Source organism: Oryctolagus cuniculus, chromosome X, assembly GCF_051225735.1.
Source record: "Oryctolagus cuniculus isolate XC-2025 breed Fujian yellow rabbit chromosome X, ASM5122573v1, whole genome shotgun sequence".
NCBI classification, from domain to species: Eukaryota; Metazoa; Chordata; class Mammalia; order Lagomorpha; family Leporidae; genus Oryctolagus; species Oryctolagus cuniculus.
In genome coordinates this window covers 107916381-107934624 of record NC_142888.1, presented here as the reverse complement: position 1 = coordinate 107934624, position 18244 = coordinate 107916381, and the positions used below count along the sequence as shown (strand labels likewise).

General features: G+C 39.9%; 1 protein-coding gene across 50 annotated transcripts in view; it reads left to right on the top strand.

Annotated features, from left to right (window-relative positions):
- ENOX2 (ecto-NOX disulfide-thiol exchanger 2) overlaps positions 1–18244 on the top strand; it is a 322971-nt gene that overhangs the window by 241901 nt on the left and 62826 nt on the right. For 29 of the 50 annotated variants that reach the window (XM_089323912.1, XM_017349904.4, XM_089323904.1 and 26 more), the window contains 2 exons: positions 5058–5165; positions 17348–17503. In XM_089323912.1, coding sequence (XP_089180038.1) covers positions 5058–5165; positions 17348–17503 — 264 coding nt within the window. The remainder of the gene's footprint in view (positions 1–5057; positions 5166–17347; positions 17504–18244) is intronic. The other 21 variants (XM_070066497.2, XM_089323927.1, XM_070066506.2 and 18 more) reach the window with 1 other exon arrangement.

Genomic DNA, 18244 nt, shown 5'->3' with positions numbered 1-18244 from the left:
TGGGATCTATTGAAATCACAAAATTTCAGGCCCCAGCCCAGATCTACTGAATCAGAAGCTGCATTTTCACAAAATCCCCAGATAATCCATAAGCTCATTAGAGTTAAGAAGCTAACCCACAGTGAAGCTACTTTGTCTTGCCATTTGCTTATGCAGTAGCTACTCCTCCCCCCCCCCCAAAATAAGTTCGTAATTCCAGACCAGATCAATTCTTATAGGTTATAATGTAAGTGAGGTAAGTTAGGTAACAATAATACCAATAATAAAATAAGAAACATTTTTACATTGAATGCCAGGAAACAATCATAAAAGCCACCAAATATGAAGAGAAAAAGATAAGAGAATGAGAAATAGGTAGAGAAAAAAAGGAATCTAAATTCTATATGAGGCAAAGGCAAAGAACAGTTATACCAGACTATGATTCAAACAATGAGCTATGGTTGGCTAGGCTATATCTTCCTGTATTAGACCAACCATGATTAAATTGAATAACCAGGAATCTTTGTAGCACTTGAATGGTTGGTTCACAGATCTACTTAGGTTCTAAATGGATACTGGGGCCAATCTGGGATCAATGGATGTTACTATGGGAGCCAATATTGTAGAGTGGTTAAGATCTCAGATTCCAGATTTAATCTGCCACAGTTCCAGACCTATTTCCTTCAATATTTGATCTTGAAGTTAAGCATCTTACAACACTCAATTTAATCATCCATAAAATCAGATTGATAGTAGCTAACTTCTAGAGTTGATATGAGAATTAAATCATGCTTACCACAGTGCTTAGCACATAGTACATGCTCAAAAATGTTATTAAAATACTCTGAAAATAATTATTACTATATTTCTAATAATCATTATAAATAAGAAATGAGTTTTTATTTAGTGTTTCTTCATTATTTCATTATAATATAATTTGCCTGAAATATTATATATTATAGCTCCATGTAGAGTTGTCCTGGGTCATAATAGCTTATAGTCTAAGGTGACTAGGCAATTTCATTCAGCTTAAATATTCCCTAGTTATAATGGTCTGGTTCATATGGATAAATGCCCCAATAAAATCTTGAAACTACTTGTGCTTTGAGGCCAAGGGAGCTAGATGTTAACTGATACAAGATTATTTGTAAATTACCACATCTAAGAGTAAATCTGTGCTCACAAAGTAATCTTTAATATTTAGCCACTCTTCTATAATGCGGAACAGAAAAAGCCTAGCACCAAGAGCAAAAATTCCTCCAAGCAATCATTAATAGGCCTAAAGCTTGAATAGGGCACAATAATAGGGCCAGAAGATTAGCATAGGTTTCCTTAACAATAGCTCTGAAAACTATTTCTTTTTTTAAATTTTTTTTTATTTAATTGCAAGGCAGAGATAAAGAAAGATAGAGAGATCTTCCATCTACTGGTTCACTCCCCAAATGGCCACAATAGCCAGGGATGGGCATTGCAGGTGGTAGTTTAACCAGTGTGCATTGCCAGCCCCTCAGAGGACTATTTCTGCAGAGATAATACATTGCTTAATGCTTAACAACACAGGCTTTGAAGTCAGAATGCTTGGGTCTGAGTACTTGCTGCTTCCTGGCTGTGTGACCTTGAGCGATTTACTTGATCTCCGTATCTCAGCTTCCTTATCTGTAAAATGGGGTAATTATAGGATCTACCCCCTTGGGATTGCTTTGAAGATTAAATAATATGCTTAGAAAAGTGCTTGGCATATATTAAGCACTCAATAAAGACTGACTGTTATCATTGTTTTTATAAGTCAAGGGATTACTGTGCACTACGCATCATTCTAAGACTTAGCATATGGGGCCTATGTTGTCATACAATAGGTTAAACTGTCCCTGTGATACTGGCATCTTATATGAGCACCCATTTGAATCCCAGCTATCTCAGTTCCAACCCAGCTCCCTGCTTATGTGCCTAGGAAGGTAGTAGAAGATGGCCCAAGTACTTGAGCCTCTGCCGTCCATGTTGGAGACACAGATGGAGTTCTAGGCTCCTGGTTTTGGCTTGGCCCAGCCCCAGCCATTGTAGTCATTTGGGGAGTGAAACAATAGATGGAAGATATATATATATATACACACACACACACACACACACACACACACACACACACATATATACATACACACACATATATCAATTTCTCTCTCTGTAATTCTGCCTTTCAAATTAATAACTATTTTTAAAATGACTTTGCATATATTAACCCATCAATCCTCATAACAACTCCATGACAGGTGCTGTCATTTACATTTTACAGATGAAGAGCAAATACTTAGAACAGGAAGAGCTTGAATAAGAAGTGTCTTCAATTTCAGATTTCTTTTTTATTTTTGAATATTTGCATGTATGTAATAAGGGAGGGGACCCAGATCTAAACATGAAACTCATTTATGTTTCAAATAGACCTTACACACATAGGCTGAAGGTAGTTTTATCCAATATTTTTAGTACATCTGTCTTTTGACAGCAACCCATCACATGAGGTTCAATATGGAATATTCTGCTGTGGCATTATTTTAGTACTCAGAAAGTTTTGAATACTGAAGCATTTTGGATTTCAAATTTTTGGATTAGGGATGCTCAACTCTGTACTATTAGTAGTACTATGTGCTCTTTGAGGTAAAGGACGTACTAACACACTTCCTCAAATGGCTGCTATGCTCCCACCTACATAGAAAGTATTTGGGAGTTATGCAGCCCCTGTTAATTTTAATGAGTGTTCCCTGCATCCAGCTCCAACCAGACATTTGAACCTTCAAGAGCTGTTTTAATTTCTACCTCTAGCCCCCTTTTCCTCGTTTACTTAAGAACTGTAAAAAGAAAAAAAAATAAGTCTTCTTGGGGGTCCCTTTCAACCTTGCAATACAGTGATTTTTGCCTGCTGCTCTGCTACAAGGAAAGTTATTTGACTCATAGCTCATAGGAAGTCTGGTATTGGAAATGCTAATATTTAGCTCAGTAGTTCCCCTCTTTTCTTAAAGCATAAGGGACACTAACACAGACTAAGACATACTTTGTTGAGCTATGTATAAAATCACTTAAGTTCTGTTTGAATTGATTTTTCTCCTCTCTATTATCTTAGAAGGCAGTTGACCACTGAGATAAAATGTGTGTTCTGCATCCAGACTGACCAAGTTCAAATCCTTGTCTACCATTAACTGACTACATGACCTTTGACAAGTTACTAAACCTCTCTATACTTCAGTTTCTTCATCTGTAAAATGAAGATAAATGCACCTATGTCATAGGATTGATGAGTCAATAATTGTAAAGCCTTAGAATGATGGCTTGGTACACAGTAATCCCTCAGTTAACTCAGCAGTTATTATTGTCCCAAGTACACATATGATATATGACTTGAAGAAAGCTGAATTATGTTTACTTGTAGTCATAAGAACAGTAAAAGAAAATGAATGCAAAGGTGAAATTATTCCCCAGTGAGACACTGGACAGTGGCAGGTGGAGAGAACAGTATGCAGGTGATAGTGTTCATGCCTGCTTGTAAATATGGAGGGAAATATATTTCAGTATATGTAATATATGTAAATATCTGGGAAGCAGGTACCTGCCATCTTTATGATGTTAACATTTTATCCAAGTGGGTTAAAACATCTTCCTAATCCTGTCCTAACCCCTTCAAGATTCCTTACAATGGAAAAAGGCAGCAAATAGACCTCGTGGAGCTGTTCCCTGAAGTCACCTATTGATAGCTCAGTAATTCAGCTACTTTTCTGCCCCTCAGGAGATTTCCTACTGAGCCACCAGACTGTTCTTTGTCCTGTTTCATCTGGCCAGTCTGTGACGATAGAAAAGCCTTTTAGAACTGATGAAAAACAAGTGACATATAAGCTTCCCTGACTTTCCCCTAGAGAGCTCAAATCTATACTGTCATAGCTGACAAGTCTGTTAGACACATGCATGTCTTGAAGGCAATGTCTGGCATAATTATTATCTTCATTGGTTGAGAGCAGAGATGAGCCATCTCTAGGGTTTGGTGTGGAGCTTCCCTTCATCTAATGTGGTGTTTTGTACAGCTGATGTTCAATGAAGTTAATATGAAATGATGGTCTGTAAGGAGGTCCCCTATGGCTGGCAGCTATATTTCCTGCAAGAGTATTTGCTTGGCTAAACTGGCCAAATAAGACTAATGTTAGTTTTCCCATGAAGAGTGGCACTCAAGTCAAGTGTTCTGATTAAAGAGCATTGTTCAGCCTCAGTCATCCTAGATAAATCCAAAGATGGGCCTATTAAAGAATTATTATTGAATACTGCTTGTTGCTTCCATTATCCCCTCAATTAGCAGCCACATGTGGAGCTTGTAACATCCTAAAGAGAAGAGTTCCTCATCCGGTGTCTCCCCTGTATCTCTGCAATGGGAGATCTTGGAAAATGTGAACTCGTAGGCCTTATTCCTAGAGCAAGACTCTGCCCATCTCTTGGCACTGTTATTTTTAGGTATACAGTTCTCATTGTACCGAACAGGTCAACTATGACAAGGACAGAAAGAATGAATGAAAGTGTTGGACTCATCTCTGTCCATTGTCCTGCAAGCTCCTCAAGGAAACCTGCACTTGGGCTTTGTGTGATTTTTCATGTATTCTACAAATAGAGTGTGTTTTCAGTGGCAAATTAGTTGAGATCCTGAGAAAGGAGAGCACCGTTCATTATCATGACACTGTACCGGAGCCAGTAATATGTAAAACATTATGCCAAATTGAATGAATGAACGTCTCTCCAAAATAAGCTTGAATCCTACCCAGTTTAGTACTCTCTGTACTCCCTATGGAGTGCATCCATGCCCACAAGTATCTAGCTAAGTCTCCAAGATGTCACATATACCACCATACTTGTACTGTGGCTGGCTGGTAGATCAGGTCAGAGGAAAGGATAGGACCCTACTTCTATGAAAATGGATGAGGTTCACTGTAGGATAGCTGAAAAGGTTAAAAATTTTGCAGTTATTTATCTTGTAGATATTGTAGAACTACTTGACTTAACAAAATGTGTGTGTTATACAATCCATGTACTGTCATGTCTTTCTTCAGGAACAGAGTACATCATGATTGACTTGAGTGCTGTCAGCAACAACAAAATTAACTGGGCCATGGAGGACAATCAGGATATGGTCAACATAATAGAGACCGTGTATCGAGGTACCCAAAAAGGCCAAGGCCTAGTTGTGTCTCCCAAGGACTACTCCACCAAATATAGATACTGAGGCAGTCATCATCACAGTTTGTGTAGATAAATGCTGTAGAGTTATTTTTATGTGGAAATAGTTTAAACTATTTAAAGCCTTTGTAGAAGTACATAAAGCTCAAGGACTGGAAGATCTTAGAGATAAGAATTGCACAGCCTTAGCTAGCTGAAATAAATAAATACAAGGTGACAGGAATAGCCATTAAATTAAAAAAAAAAACTCCCCATGGAAACTGTTAAGAAAGATCTGAGTGAAACTACTTGCTTATTCATTCATTCATACAAGAAGTATTTACTGAGGCCCGCTGCATGCAAGGTAATGGGAGAAGCCCTGGCAAGCAAGCAGTGAATAAAAAAAGACAAAGATTCCTGCCCTCATACTGACTCCAGTACATTTGAAGTCCCATGTCTTAATAAAACCCATTCTTAGGTATGAGCTGCCATTACTGTCAACAGCTTAAAGGCTTCCCATCCATTTTGTTCTTTTATTCTTTGATTCAGCCATCCATTCATTAAAAAGTGTTGAGCTCAGTTGAAATCTCTACTTGGTATAGAGTTGATCTTCTATTTATAAAGTCAATTAAGAAATCTTAATGGAAAATGGAATGGGAGAGGGAGTGGGAGGTGGGATGGGAGTGGGAGTTGGAGGGCAGGAATGGGGGGAGGAAACACTATATCCCTAAAAGATGTACATATGAAATTTGTATTCATTGAATAAAAACCTTCAAAAAATATATTGAGCTGCACCAAAGGGATCCAAAGTGGGCATGGCTCAGTCCTTGCCTTTAAACTCTCACAGTCCAATGGCAGAGGTAACAAACTAAACTATCACTACACAGGGCTGGCATTGTGGTGCAGCGAATTAAGCCACTGCTTGCAATGCCAACATCCCATATTGGAGTGATGATTCAAGTCCCAGCTGCACCACTTCTGATCCATCCTGCTAATGTACCTGGGAAAGCAGCGGAAGATGGTTCAAATCTTCGGGCCCCTGCACCCACATGGGAAAACCAGAAGAAGTTCCTGGTTCCTGGCTTCAGATTGGCCCACCTTAACCATTGTGGCCATTTGTGGAGTTAATCATCAGATGAAAGATGTCTGTCTATCTCTCTCTTTCTCTCCCCACACCCTTTCAGTCTGCCTTTCAAATAAATAAATTAGTCTTTAAGAATAAATAAGTAAGTAAATATTACTATAATACAACATAGCAAGTGTTATAGTATAAGCATTTACAAAGTAATGTTTTTAACCATGGTGGGGTGAAGGGGAGTGTTAGGTAGATAATGGTCAGGGAAGGTTCACCGAAGAGGTACATTTGAGATACCTTCCCAGGAATATATAGGAGTATGTTAGGAAGGGGAAAAGAACTGAGAACATTCTCGGCAGGAGAAATAGTGCATCAATGACTGGAAAGTATGCAAGAGTATGTACTTGTAGTCTGGGGACAATAGTTACTATTGAGTTGAATTATATTGCTTCCTTCCACAAAGACTCTGAGGAAGGTTATAGGAAATATTATAATACAAGTAAAAACTACAAATAAAATAAAACAGCATCTGGGAAAATATAAATGAGAATAGAAGGTGAAGATCAGGTAGGGAGGTTAATTAGAATTCAAATGTATAGGTCATTAGATCTTACCACATTTCTTTTTTTTAAGATTTATTTATTTATTTGAAAGGCAGAGTTACACAGGGGCAGAGGCAGAGGCAGAGGCAGAGAGAGATCTTCCATCCAACGGTTCACTCTCCAGATGGCTGCAACGGCTGGAGCTGGACCAATCCAAAGCCAGGGGCCAGGAGCTTCTTCCAGATCTCCCACGTGGGTACAGAGGCCCAAGGATTTGGGCCATCTTCTACTGCTTTCCCAGGCCATAGCAGAGAGCTGGATCAGAAGTGGAGCAGCTGGGTCTCAAACTGGTGCCCATATGGGATGCTGACACTGCAGGTGGTGGCTTTACCCACTATACCACAGCACTGGGCCCCCTACCCCATTTTTAAAGTTGAACTGCACCTGCAACCAGGCAGCCAAAACAAAAAAGGGGAAATTTGTTCAGTTACATGTTTTACATTTTCCATGAAGAGAACATATACCAGTCTTCAGGGGAAGTGAAACTTTTCATGGCCCTATAAGTGTGTCTGTGTATGTGTTATATTGTAGTTCTGAAAGAAATTTTTCACAAGGAGTGTCATGTATGGGGCTGGGGGAGTGTACTGGGTAAAGTAGCTGAGTGATCTAAAAAGCCCAAACACTGGCTTGTAGCCCAGGACCAGTCAATATTACTTTCCCTTTTCTTCTGCAGAATCTAAAAATTAAAAATACAGTGAATTTTTCATGAAGCTAATTTTTTTGATTGAAAGGACTGCCCTTTATTTGGTGTTATAGATTTCCTGTGTTTTGGTGTTAACATGCTGTGTCCTTTATGAACAGCATGAATGGTAGATTGGTTAGTTTCTCTGCTATTTTTCCATATATATTTTCTTGGCAACCTCAAATATATTTTATTATATAAATAAAAATATAGTTTATTATATGATTACAATAAAATTATACTTATTTTATTTATCACTGAAAATTGGAAACCATGAAAATAATAGGAAATGTTTTCATTAATGTCCTTCCAAAGGTGGCATCCAGGATGAGAGTTGAGGGCATGATCCTGAACCATCATATGTTCTAACAAGATAAGAATACAATGTAAATGAATGGGAAGAAGCAGACTTGAAAACTAGATATGTGCGAGACCTCACACTAAAGGAATAAAGCTCCATTGGATGAAGTTTGAGATCAAAGTTGAGATATATTGGGGATAGCCTTGGTGAACTGAAATTGTGCCATATAACCCACTCAAGCCCCACTTACTTGCTGGTTTGTCATCATCAGTGGAAGCAGAATAGATATTCATAGAATTTGACAGTCACTATACAAAATTTTGGGAACTTAGGCTCCCAAAAGTATTGGCAGTAAGTCCAGGATCATCTTGGAAGTCAGCCTGGCTGTCCTAGAAATCTATGTTCTCTCTCCAAGTTGGCTGCCTGCAAAGTCTTTTAAACAATTTGTGTAGACAAGAGGCAGTCAGGACTAGAGACGGTTAAAATTTCTCAATGTTCAGGTATCATTCTTAATTTTCCAGTGAATTGTATAGAAACTCTAAAGAAATAACGATAATGTCCCAGAAAAGTGTAGCTGAATTTGAATCATAATTTACTATAAAATAGCTTAATTGTGCATAAGTAATTAGATCCTATTTGGAACACTTTTTTGGGTAATCTATGATTTAATATCAGTGGTTTTATTTTGAGTACAAACTAGCTCCTGGTGCCCACTGGTCTCTGGAACACCTGAAAGATTGAAAATGCCTTTGTGGAGGCAGGGGTACTTGAATGGGGAAGAAACCACTAAGTACAGATAGAACATTTCTGATGGGAAGGAGCTTACAGCCAGCCAGAATCACGGTCCAGTTCTGAAAATACGAGCAGAAGGGTAAATGCGTCACCTCCAGTTCATACATTGCCACAATTCCAAAGTCTACTGTGGCCCAAAATTGAAACAATGAATTTTAAAAAGAGGCTCTTGGGGTGGGCATTGTGGCACAGCAAGTTAACTCATTACTTGGGATACCCATGTCCCATATCAGAGTGCCAGTTAGAGTCCCGGATCTCTGCTTCCAATCTGGCTTCTTGCTAATGCTAATGGGAAGGCAGAGAATACTAGCAAAGTGCTTACATTCCTGCCACCCATGTAGGAGACCCAGATAAGAGTTCCTGGCTCCATCTTCAGCCTGACCCAGCCCCAACTATTGCAGGCATTTGGTGAATGAACTAGCCGATAGGAGAGTTCTCCCTCTCCCTGTCTCTCCCTCTCTGTTACTCTGCCATTCAAATAGAAATAAATAAAGCTTTAAAATATAGGCCCCTAAGTTACCTAACACTGTAGCAATACTTGTATCAAATATCCTAATAGAAAAACCTACTTGTAGAGATAGGCAACCCTAAGGTAGACTTGCGGATGGGAACATTTGAAGACTTGCTACAGGATCAAGTAGATAGGTACTAAGCTTAATCTGACAAAAAGCATCCTTTTCCCCTCTGTGTGCCTGTGATCTTTGTGGAATATTTTGTGGGAATCATGCATCTGTTGGTTACAACATGGTTAGTAAGGGCCACCTACTGTTTGACCTTACTTACTATGTTATTCCTATGGTCTTCAATTTCCTCATGTGTGAAATAGGGATATTGCCATCACTTGGGATTGTTGTGAAAATTAAGTTAGATGATGTATATTAAGCCTAGAAACTAATAAGTACTCAATTAATTAACAGCTAGAATTTTGGATGCCATGCCTCTCCCCTGCTATGAAAGTAGAGATTGCATTTTACCAGAAGAAAGCCGTCATAAACCTGCCTGCCGTAAAATATCAAGGATTGAACCATAACTGGGCATGTGTGGTGTCTGTCAGACATCAGATAGGAAACCTCTCAGGTTTCTAGGGTTTTGTAGACTACTATAGTCTTTTTTTAAAGATTTATTTATTTATTTGAAAGTCAGAGTTAGAGAGAGAGAGAGAGAGAGAGAGAGAGAGAGAGAGGTGTCTTCCATCCGATGGTTCACTCCCCAATTGGCCGCAACAGCCAAAGATGCGCCAATCCAAAGCCAGGAGCCAGGAGCTTCTTCTGGGCCCAAGCACTTGGGCCATCTTCCACTGCTTTCCTAGGCCAAAGCAGAGAGCTGGATTGGAAGTGGAGCAGCCTTTCTTGAACCTGTGCCCATATGGGATGCCAGTGCTTCAGGCCAGGGCGTTAACCCACTGCGCCACAGTGCTGGCACCACAACTGTAGTCTTAATACGTCTAGTAGAGTGTCAGTCATCTGGCATTAGTCCTGCTTAGCCTTTCTACACAGCAATAGTATAATGACAGCAATTGCTCAGTACAGTGGTTCTGGGGCCCTGCATGATTGCAATGCACCTTTTGGTTAACCTGAGAAAAACTGTGATCTATCTAGTTCAGGTGCTTAATGTACTTTCTATTTTCATTTTTCAAAAATAGTTTGCCCTATTAACCAATCACACCACACCCTGGACATGCTGAATATTCTCTTTATCCATTGCTATATAACAAGCTACCTTATAGTTAGTAGCTTTGAGGACAGCATTAAGATACCAGTTGGTAGAGCCACATCCCATATTGGAGTGCCTGGGTTTAAGTTCTGGCTCTACTCCAAACTCAAGCTTCCTGCTTATGTGTGTGCTGGGAGTCAGCAGCTGTGGCAGACATTCATCTCTTTCTTTCTCTCTCTCAAATAGATAAAATAGTTACTTTTAAAAGAATTAGTAGCTTAAATAAATTATTTTAAGATTTTTCTGGATGAGAAATTTAGGCAGGACTTAAATGGGTAATTCTTCTCTTCTATATGATATCAGTTGGGATACCTTAGTTATGGCAGTCTGGTCTGGAGGTTCCAAGACTTCACTCAGATGCATAGCATCTTGGTAAGGATGGATAAAGGGATCACATGAACAAGACTAGTGTCTGCTAATACTAACTGATAGAATAAAAAAGGGAGAGAATGAGATCCCAGTAGAAAGAATGGGCCATCAAAGAAGGAGGTACCTTTCTCTGAAGGGAGGAGAGAACTTCCACTTTGACTATGACCCTTTCGGAATAAGATCAAAGTCGGCGAACTCAAAAGGCTTCCATAGCCTTGGCAACTCATGACTAGAGCCTAAGTAGATTACTGACGCCATAAACAAGAGTGTCAATTGTTAAGTCAGCAACAGGAGTCACTATGCACTTACTCCCCATGTAGGATCTCTGTCCTTAATGTGTTGTCCAGTGTGAATTAATGCTATAACTAGTACTGAAACAGTATTTTACACTTTATGTTCTGTGTGGGTGCAAACTGATGAAATCTTTACTTAATATATACTAAATCGATCTTCTGTATGTAAAGATTATTGAAAGTGAATCTTGATGTGAATGGAATGGGAGAGGGAGAGGGAGATGGGAGGGGTGTGGGTGGGAGGGAAGTTATGAGGGGGAAAAAGCCATTGTAATCCATAAACCGTACTCTGGACATTTATATTTACTAAATAAAATTCTAAAACACACACAAACACACACACACAAAGACTGGAATCATCTGGATCCCTCCCTTTCCATTTACTCTAAGGCCATGTCCACATGGTCTCTCCAGCATGGTAGTGGGATGTCTCACATGGTGACTCTAAGCTCCCATAGCAGGCATTCCCAGGGGAAAAAGTGGAAATTGTCTGTCTCTTAAGTCCTGGGCCTGAATAAGAACATAAAATCCCTTCTACCATATTCTACTTGTCAGAGCAGTTGTAGAACCTATACAGATTCAAAATGGGCTGGGGGCTATAGATGCCACCTCTTGATGGGAAGAGTATCAAGGAATCTGTATTCATCTTTAATCCACCACACCAGAGGAAAAGAATTGTATGGGAGCATTTTGATGCTCATATGTCATGTTTTTCAACATACCTGCCTTACTTGATGCTTGCAATTGAATTCATTGAAATAATTGTCATACTATACTGAGAGGCAGTATAGTGATTAAGAGCATTAGAGGTAGACCAAACCAGATTTGAATCCTAAGTCAGCCTCTTACTGGCTACCTGCACTTGAACAAATAATTAAATCCCTCTGAGCTCCAATTTCTTTATCTATAAAATGAACGACAATAAGAGTACTTAGCTCACAGGTCTATTGAATCAAGAGTATATAAAATACTTAGGAAAGTGCCTATCACACTGTAAACACTCAATAAACAATCATGGTGGTGACAATAATTAGTGATGCAGCATTGTAAATATGTACATGGCTGTTTCCAAACTAGAACATGAGATCAAGGATTTTGTCTTATTCCTTCAACACCTGTCACAGGATCTGGCATCAAAATATTGAATGGAAGGGCATATGGACAACAGGTTAGCGGCACAGCAGAAATGACATTTGCCTCTTTGTAAGTCTCTGGCTCAGATGTGCACAAAGAACGGAGGATAATGATGTTCCCAGGTTGAGTAAGCACAAGTTGCTAGGTAGCAGAAAGGCTTAAGGCGATATTGAAGCAGTACTTGAAATCATGTGGGAGAGCTGCAACTCTGAGGTACAAGCTTGCCCAGCGAACACAGCATTTGTAGCATTTCCAGTGGTTTGAGACATAGGGAAGTACATGAATCAAAAGAGGGCATACAATCTAATACCTTAAAGCTCTTCTGGCAATGACTATGCCAAGAGTCAAAAAGGCAGTGAGGAGAGGGTGCTAGAATAAAAGATGGTAAAAGCAAAAACAGAATAGAGTATTTATTGTGAACAGGTCTTTGGAGAGCTATATTGGCCTTTTCTATGACCCTTTTATATGATTTCAAATCTCCTTCAAAAGTTTGAATTTCTAATACAAGTGGTAATTGTACATACTTGTTGACAGAACTCCTTAAGCCAGACTAGGTGATTAGAAAAGCAAGAGTACTTCTCTGGTGGTTTATTACCAGGGTGTTATTTTAAGATTGATCTATTTATTTGAAAGGCAGAGTGAGAGAAAGAGAGAAGGAGGACAGAAAGAAAGATCTTCCATCTGCTGGTTCACTCCCCAGATGCCCACAATAGCTGAGGCTGGGCAAAGCCAAAGCCAGGAACTCCATTCAGGTTGCCCGCATGAGTGGCAAGGACTCAAGCACTTGGCCATCATCTGCTGCCTTACTAGGCATATAAGCAGAGAACTGGGTTGGAAATAGAGTAGCCAGAACTCAAACTGGCACTCCGGTGTGGGATCTAGATGTCCCAAATGACAATCTGCTTTGCCACAATGCTGTCCCCTAAATTCTTGGTTTTCTTGATTTTTTCCAGATAGTGAAATATTTGCATAAGGTCTATGATTTCAAATGGTTTTCTTGGTTGACATTGGAAACTCACATCTACTTTGGAGATTTATTTATTTATTTGAAAGAGTTACATACAGAGAGAAGGAGAGGCAGAAGAGAGAGACAGAGAGACAGAGGTCTTCCATCCACTGGTTCACTCTCCAATTGGCCACAACAGCCAGAGATGTGCTGATCCGAAGCCAGGAGCCAGGAGCTTCTTCTTCTGGGTCTCCCACACAGGTGCAGGGGCCCAAGAACTTGGGCCATCTTCTACTGCTTTCCCAGGCCATAGCAGAGAGCTGGATCGGAAGTGGAGCAGCCAGGTCTCGAACCAGCACCCATATGGGATGCCAGCACTGTAGGCAGCAGCTTAACCCGCTATGCCAGAGCACCGGCCCCCCACATCTACTTTGGCACTTAATGGTTAAAGAAAAACAAAAATAATCAGTGTGATAGGAGCCTTTGAAATGTCATGTACAACCTGCCTCTAGCAAGCTCTGCTGGGCAATGTAGCCTATGGAACTCTTGGCATATTGAACAAAAAGAAGAAAGGAAGCCTATCTACTCTGGCTTTAGCCATATGTCATGAATACATTTGCTTTTAAATGAATTTATAAAATATTAATGTAATCATACCAAATAGCAGAGTGGTGAGTACATCAGTCAGGAGTTATATTTATCCTGCATATTTGTTTTTTGTTTGCTCCATTTATTAGTAGACAGTACATGGAGACAAGCATTTCCTTCTCAGTTGGAGTGGCAGAACTTGTTTAATGTACTGATGTTTCTGTAATCTGTGGTAAGGTAGGGTTGTGAGTGACAGAGCTGTCTGAATAACAATGAGGAGGTAGACGGAACAGTAAAAGGAAGGCAAACACTTCAGTAGGAGGGGAAAAATAGATGGGATTGTTTAGTTGACACACAATCTGGTCTGATCTTTTCCCAAAGAAAAGTAACAGTTTGTAAATGTGTGAGATAATTTTAACAATTTCTCCAAAGTCTTCTGCAAGAGGAATCAAATTTTCCAAAGACATAATTGGCAGTTCTACCCATAGTGCTTTGATTCTGCAGCATAGGAAGGCAGGGTATCAGGAACCTTAAATTCGCCACAATGGAAATGGAAATGGAAACCTAGACACCACCTCTTGCATGCAGCCTGACAGATAGAAGGCCCAGAAGGCCCATCAGAATGTTTATGGAATGTGGGAATGACTGCCTTAATCCATGAATTTATCAGTGTGTGTTTATACATTCTGAATAGAAGAAAAGAAACTTACCTATCGTGACCTATCATGCCAGAGGTCTTTACATCTATTCTATTCTTTCATCCTTTGCGCTAAATATTTATACCAACTCTTAACAAAAATGGAAATAGACGTATGCAGATATTAAGAAACTCTTTTCAAGGTCATATGCTTACTATGTTGAGGAGATTAGATATATGAGAGCCATGGAAGGGAAGGTATGTGTGTGTGCACACTCACATGTTGGGTGAGATGACATGAGGGCTAAAAGCAAGTGATTTTGTAAAAATTAAAATTCCTATTAGAAGAAATTTTTTTCTTCCCAAACATCTCAGGATGACAGACATAGGGATGGCAGAGGATAGGGAATGCCATAGTTCATTTGGACTGACTTTGCAGTGGGGAATGACCCGTGTGCCATCTGCTTACTGATCTGCCCAGTGACAGCACTGACTCCCTCTTATTGGACTTGAAGTTCTGCTTCTGTGGGAACCACAGTCTCTTCCTGCAGTTTAGGCCCCACCTCCTCTAGCATCTCAGAGAGTTGCCAAGGGGACTTTAGGGCCACCTTGAGGACGGACCTGCTTACATCATTGCCCCTCTGACCTGTGCAGCGAGCCTGGTAAAATCCCTGGGAGTACGGCCTGCTACTGCTATTGCAACTGCCCCCTGCGTTACCAAACCTCCTTTCTTTGTTTGCAATCCACTGTTCATGGTTCTATAGCAAACAGCAGTCGCAGGAGATGGGGAAACAAAGGAGTAGAGTGCAGTTTCTTCTCTCTCTCAAAAAAAATGCATTGTGATAAGGAGACAAAATATGAACAGTGTAATTAGTGCTGCCATTAGACCCTGGGTGTACACCTCAGGGGGTCCTGTGCTTTGAAACATCTCGATATGTGACATTTCCTTAGTTCACCTGCAATGTTCAAGACTGGCCAGGGCTGGCAGAGTCATCTGAGGAGCCCCAATCTCAGATTGGACCCATGTACAACCCAGACCCCACTTCTCCCCTTCAGGAGCACTCTCCAATCCTCTCCCACAAGTGGAATCAACTGAATGCTCCCAGAAGCTTCAGAACTCGTGCCTATGGAAACCTCCCAGAACTGCCATTCTAGGAAAGGGACCTGGCGATTAAATCACTCCAGCTGGCTGATGTGATATTTTTCTTTCATGATATGCAAATCTGTGCCTCCAGAATGCTGTTGATGCTGATTTGGGGTGAACCAAACTGAGCATATAGATGAACCCCACAAAAAAATTTGTTTGGGTAGCCACACACACCTTAGAGCATCCCTGAATGAAACAAAGGGCAATGCAAAATAAAATTCAGTGACAAGGAGTTCAGAACAAACAGTTCTTAGACAAAATGTCAAGAATGAACCAAATTTTTCTGGGAAGTCATCTTTAAAAAACTGAGACCAGTCCCTAAAAGAAATGACGTTATGTTTTCCCTGATCTGGGGTAACTATTAGAGTACCAAAAAAAAAATATAATGTGTATGAATAAAATTGACATTTTGAGATTTGACTTAGTGGAGGGTTAAGATTATGATTTCAAGACACTCTGGGGGAAAAAAAAAAAAACACCTAAATGAAAGATCTCCGCAAGTGAGATCCCAGTGGAAAGAACGGGTCATCAAAGAAGGAGGTACCTTTCTCTGAAGGGAGGAGAGAACTTCCACTTTGACCATTGCCTTGTCTAAAAATTATCATAGTCAGTGAACTCAGGGGGCTTCCATAGCCTTGGCAGCTCATGACAAGAGCCTAGGGTGATTACTGATGCCATAAACAAGAGTGTCAATTTGTTAAGTCAACAACAGGAGTCACTGTGCACTTACTCCTCATGTAGGATCTCTGTCCTTAGTGTGCTGTACATTGAGATTTAATGCTATAACTAGTACTCAAACAGTATTTTTCACTTTCTGTTTCTGTGTGGGAGCAAACTTTTGAAATCTTTACTTAATGTATGCTAAACTGATCTTCTGTATATAAAGAGAAACGAAAATGAATCTTGATGTGAATGGAAGGGGAGAGGGAGTGGGAAAGGGGAGGGTTGCAGGTGGGAGGGACGTTATGGGGGGCAAGCCATTGTAATCCATATTCTGTACTTTGGAAATTTATATTCATTAAATAAAAGTTTAAAAAAAAGATTATGATTTCAAAATAAGCTGAAAGTATGTCATTGTAAATTTAAAAGAAAGACTAAGAAAGGAAGGAGGAGGAAGGGTTGGAGCATGAGTGGGAGAGAGGGTAATGTGGGAAGTATCACTATGCTCCTAAATCACTGTATATATGAAATACATGAAATTTGTTCAACCTATATAAATAAAAAATGGGGGAAAAACTGAGACTTAAGCCAGGCCTTGAAGCAAGGGGAGAATTTGTGGTGATTCCAGGAAGGGGGGGAAATACGAGCAAAGGCACAGAGAGTAGTTACTTAGCCTTTTTGTGCTATGCCCTGTGATAAACTCATCCCATTAATCACTGTGCTTGCTCCTCACAGTGCCCTGGAAGGTAGGTGGTATTAACTCTATTTTGCTGATGAGGAAATACAGTTCTTCCTGTTAAGCAAATGGTAAAACTGGAACCCACGTCTGCCTGATCCTCAAAACTGCTCTTAATATCATACTATATTGTAAAAAGACAGAAAGCTTATACAAGGGATAGAAAGAAACTTTGTAAGAGTGGAGCTTAGGGTTCGTGTTGGAAACTAGTGGAGGCAAGATCAATCGACAAGGCATAGTCATGTTATGAAAGACATTGAGTATCAGAATGAGATATAGAGACTTAAATAGGCCCTGATCAGACAAAACAAACAGTCCCATCCCAAAGGGGATATACACAGCCATAACATAACATTTAACACTTGGGAACTGGAAAATACCAGGTTTTTTAAAGCATTTTGCCCCTGTCCTAGAAAGACCTTTGATATGAAGCTTATAAGGAAGCATTCTGCCTCCAGTTGACCTTGCCTGGTGTCATTTATTGTTCTCTCTTTCCTCTCCTTTTTTAGACTTTGATCCTGCTCTTGGGATGATGACTGGAATTCCACCAATAACTCCAATGATGCCTGGTTTGGGAATAGTACCTCCACCAATTCCTCCAGATATGCCAGTAGTTAAAGAGATCATACACTGTAAAAGCTGCACACTCTTCCCTCCAAATCCAAGTAATATTCTGTTTTGTTCCTCATACAAGTCACAATTTTTTAGTATATAAGAAAGCTTTCTTCTTTTTCAAAAGAATACCCAATGGCTTCATAGTTGCATTTACAGAAGCTATACTAGTAAAACAGAAGGCAGGAAAATTCTCTCTTACTAGGTAAGGCTGATTTATGCACAGAATAGTATATGCCTGTGTCCTGGTTGCAGTACAAATGATACAACATGTGTCTTATGCCACCTGGTAAGGAATTCAAGTGTGTACATAATGAAGGGGGCACCCTACACAAATTGCACCACACTATCTTTGGCAGTTTCTCTTTCTCATAACTGGCCTACATGCTGGCAAGGGCAGGCACAGAATGTGGTCTGGCCTACCAGAGGTACATGACAATATTCATTTGGTGCTAGGAATCCTCCACTGCCACCAACCATTCACATATCACACAAACTACTGCTATTCAACTAATGGGCTGCAGTGCATAGTAAGGTGCAGTTCAACTTGCTGGAAGGGCCAAGAGAAATGTTGAAAATAAATCAGACTGCTTGTAGCCATCCAGTCAGCACAGTTCATGTGGAAATGATCTAGGTATTTGTCTTGTCAGTAATGAATAAAGCTGCTTTTTAGTCTTGCTTTAAAATATCTCTTAAGATATTATGGCCATATTTCAGTTAAAATACAGCAGCAGTAATAATTGGCTCAATTTTTTTCTAGATCTGCTTAGGGTTTTATGTACTTAAAATTATTA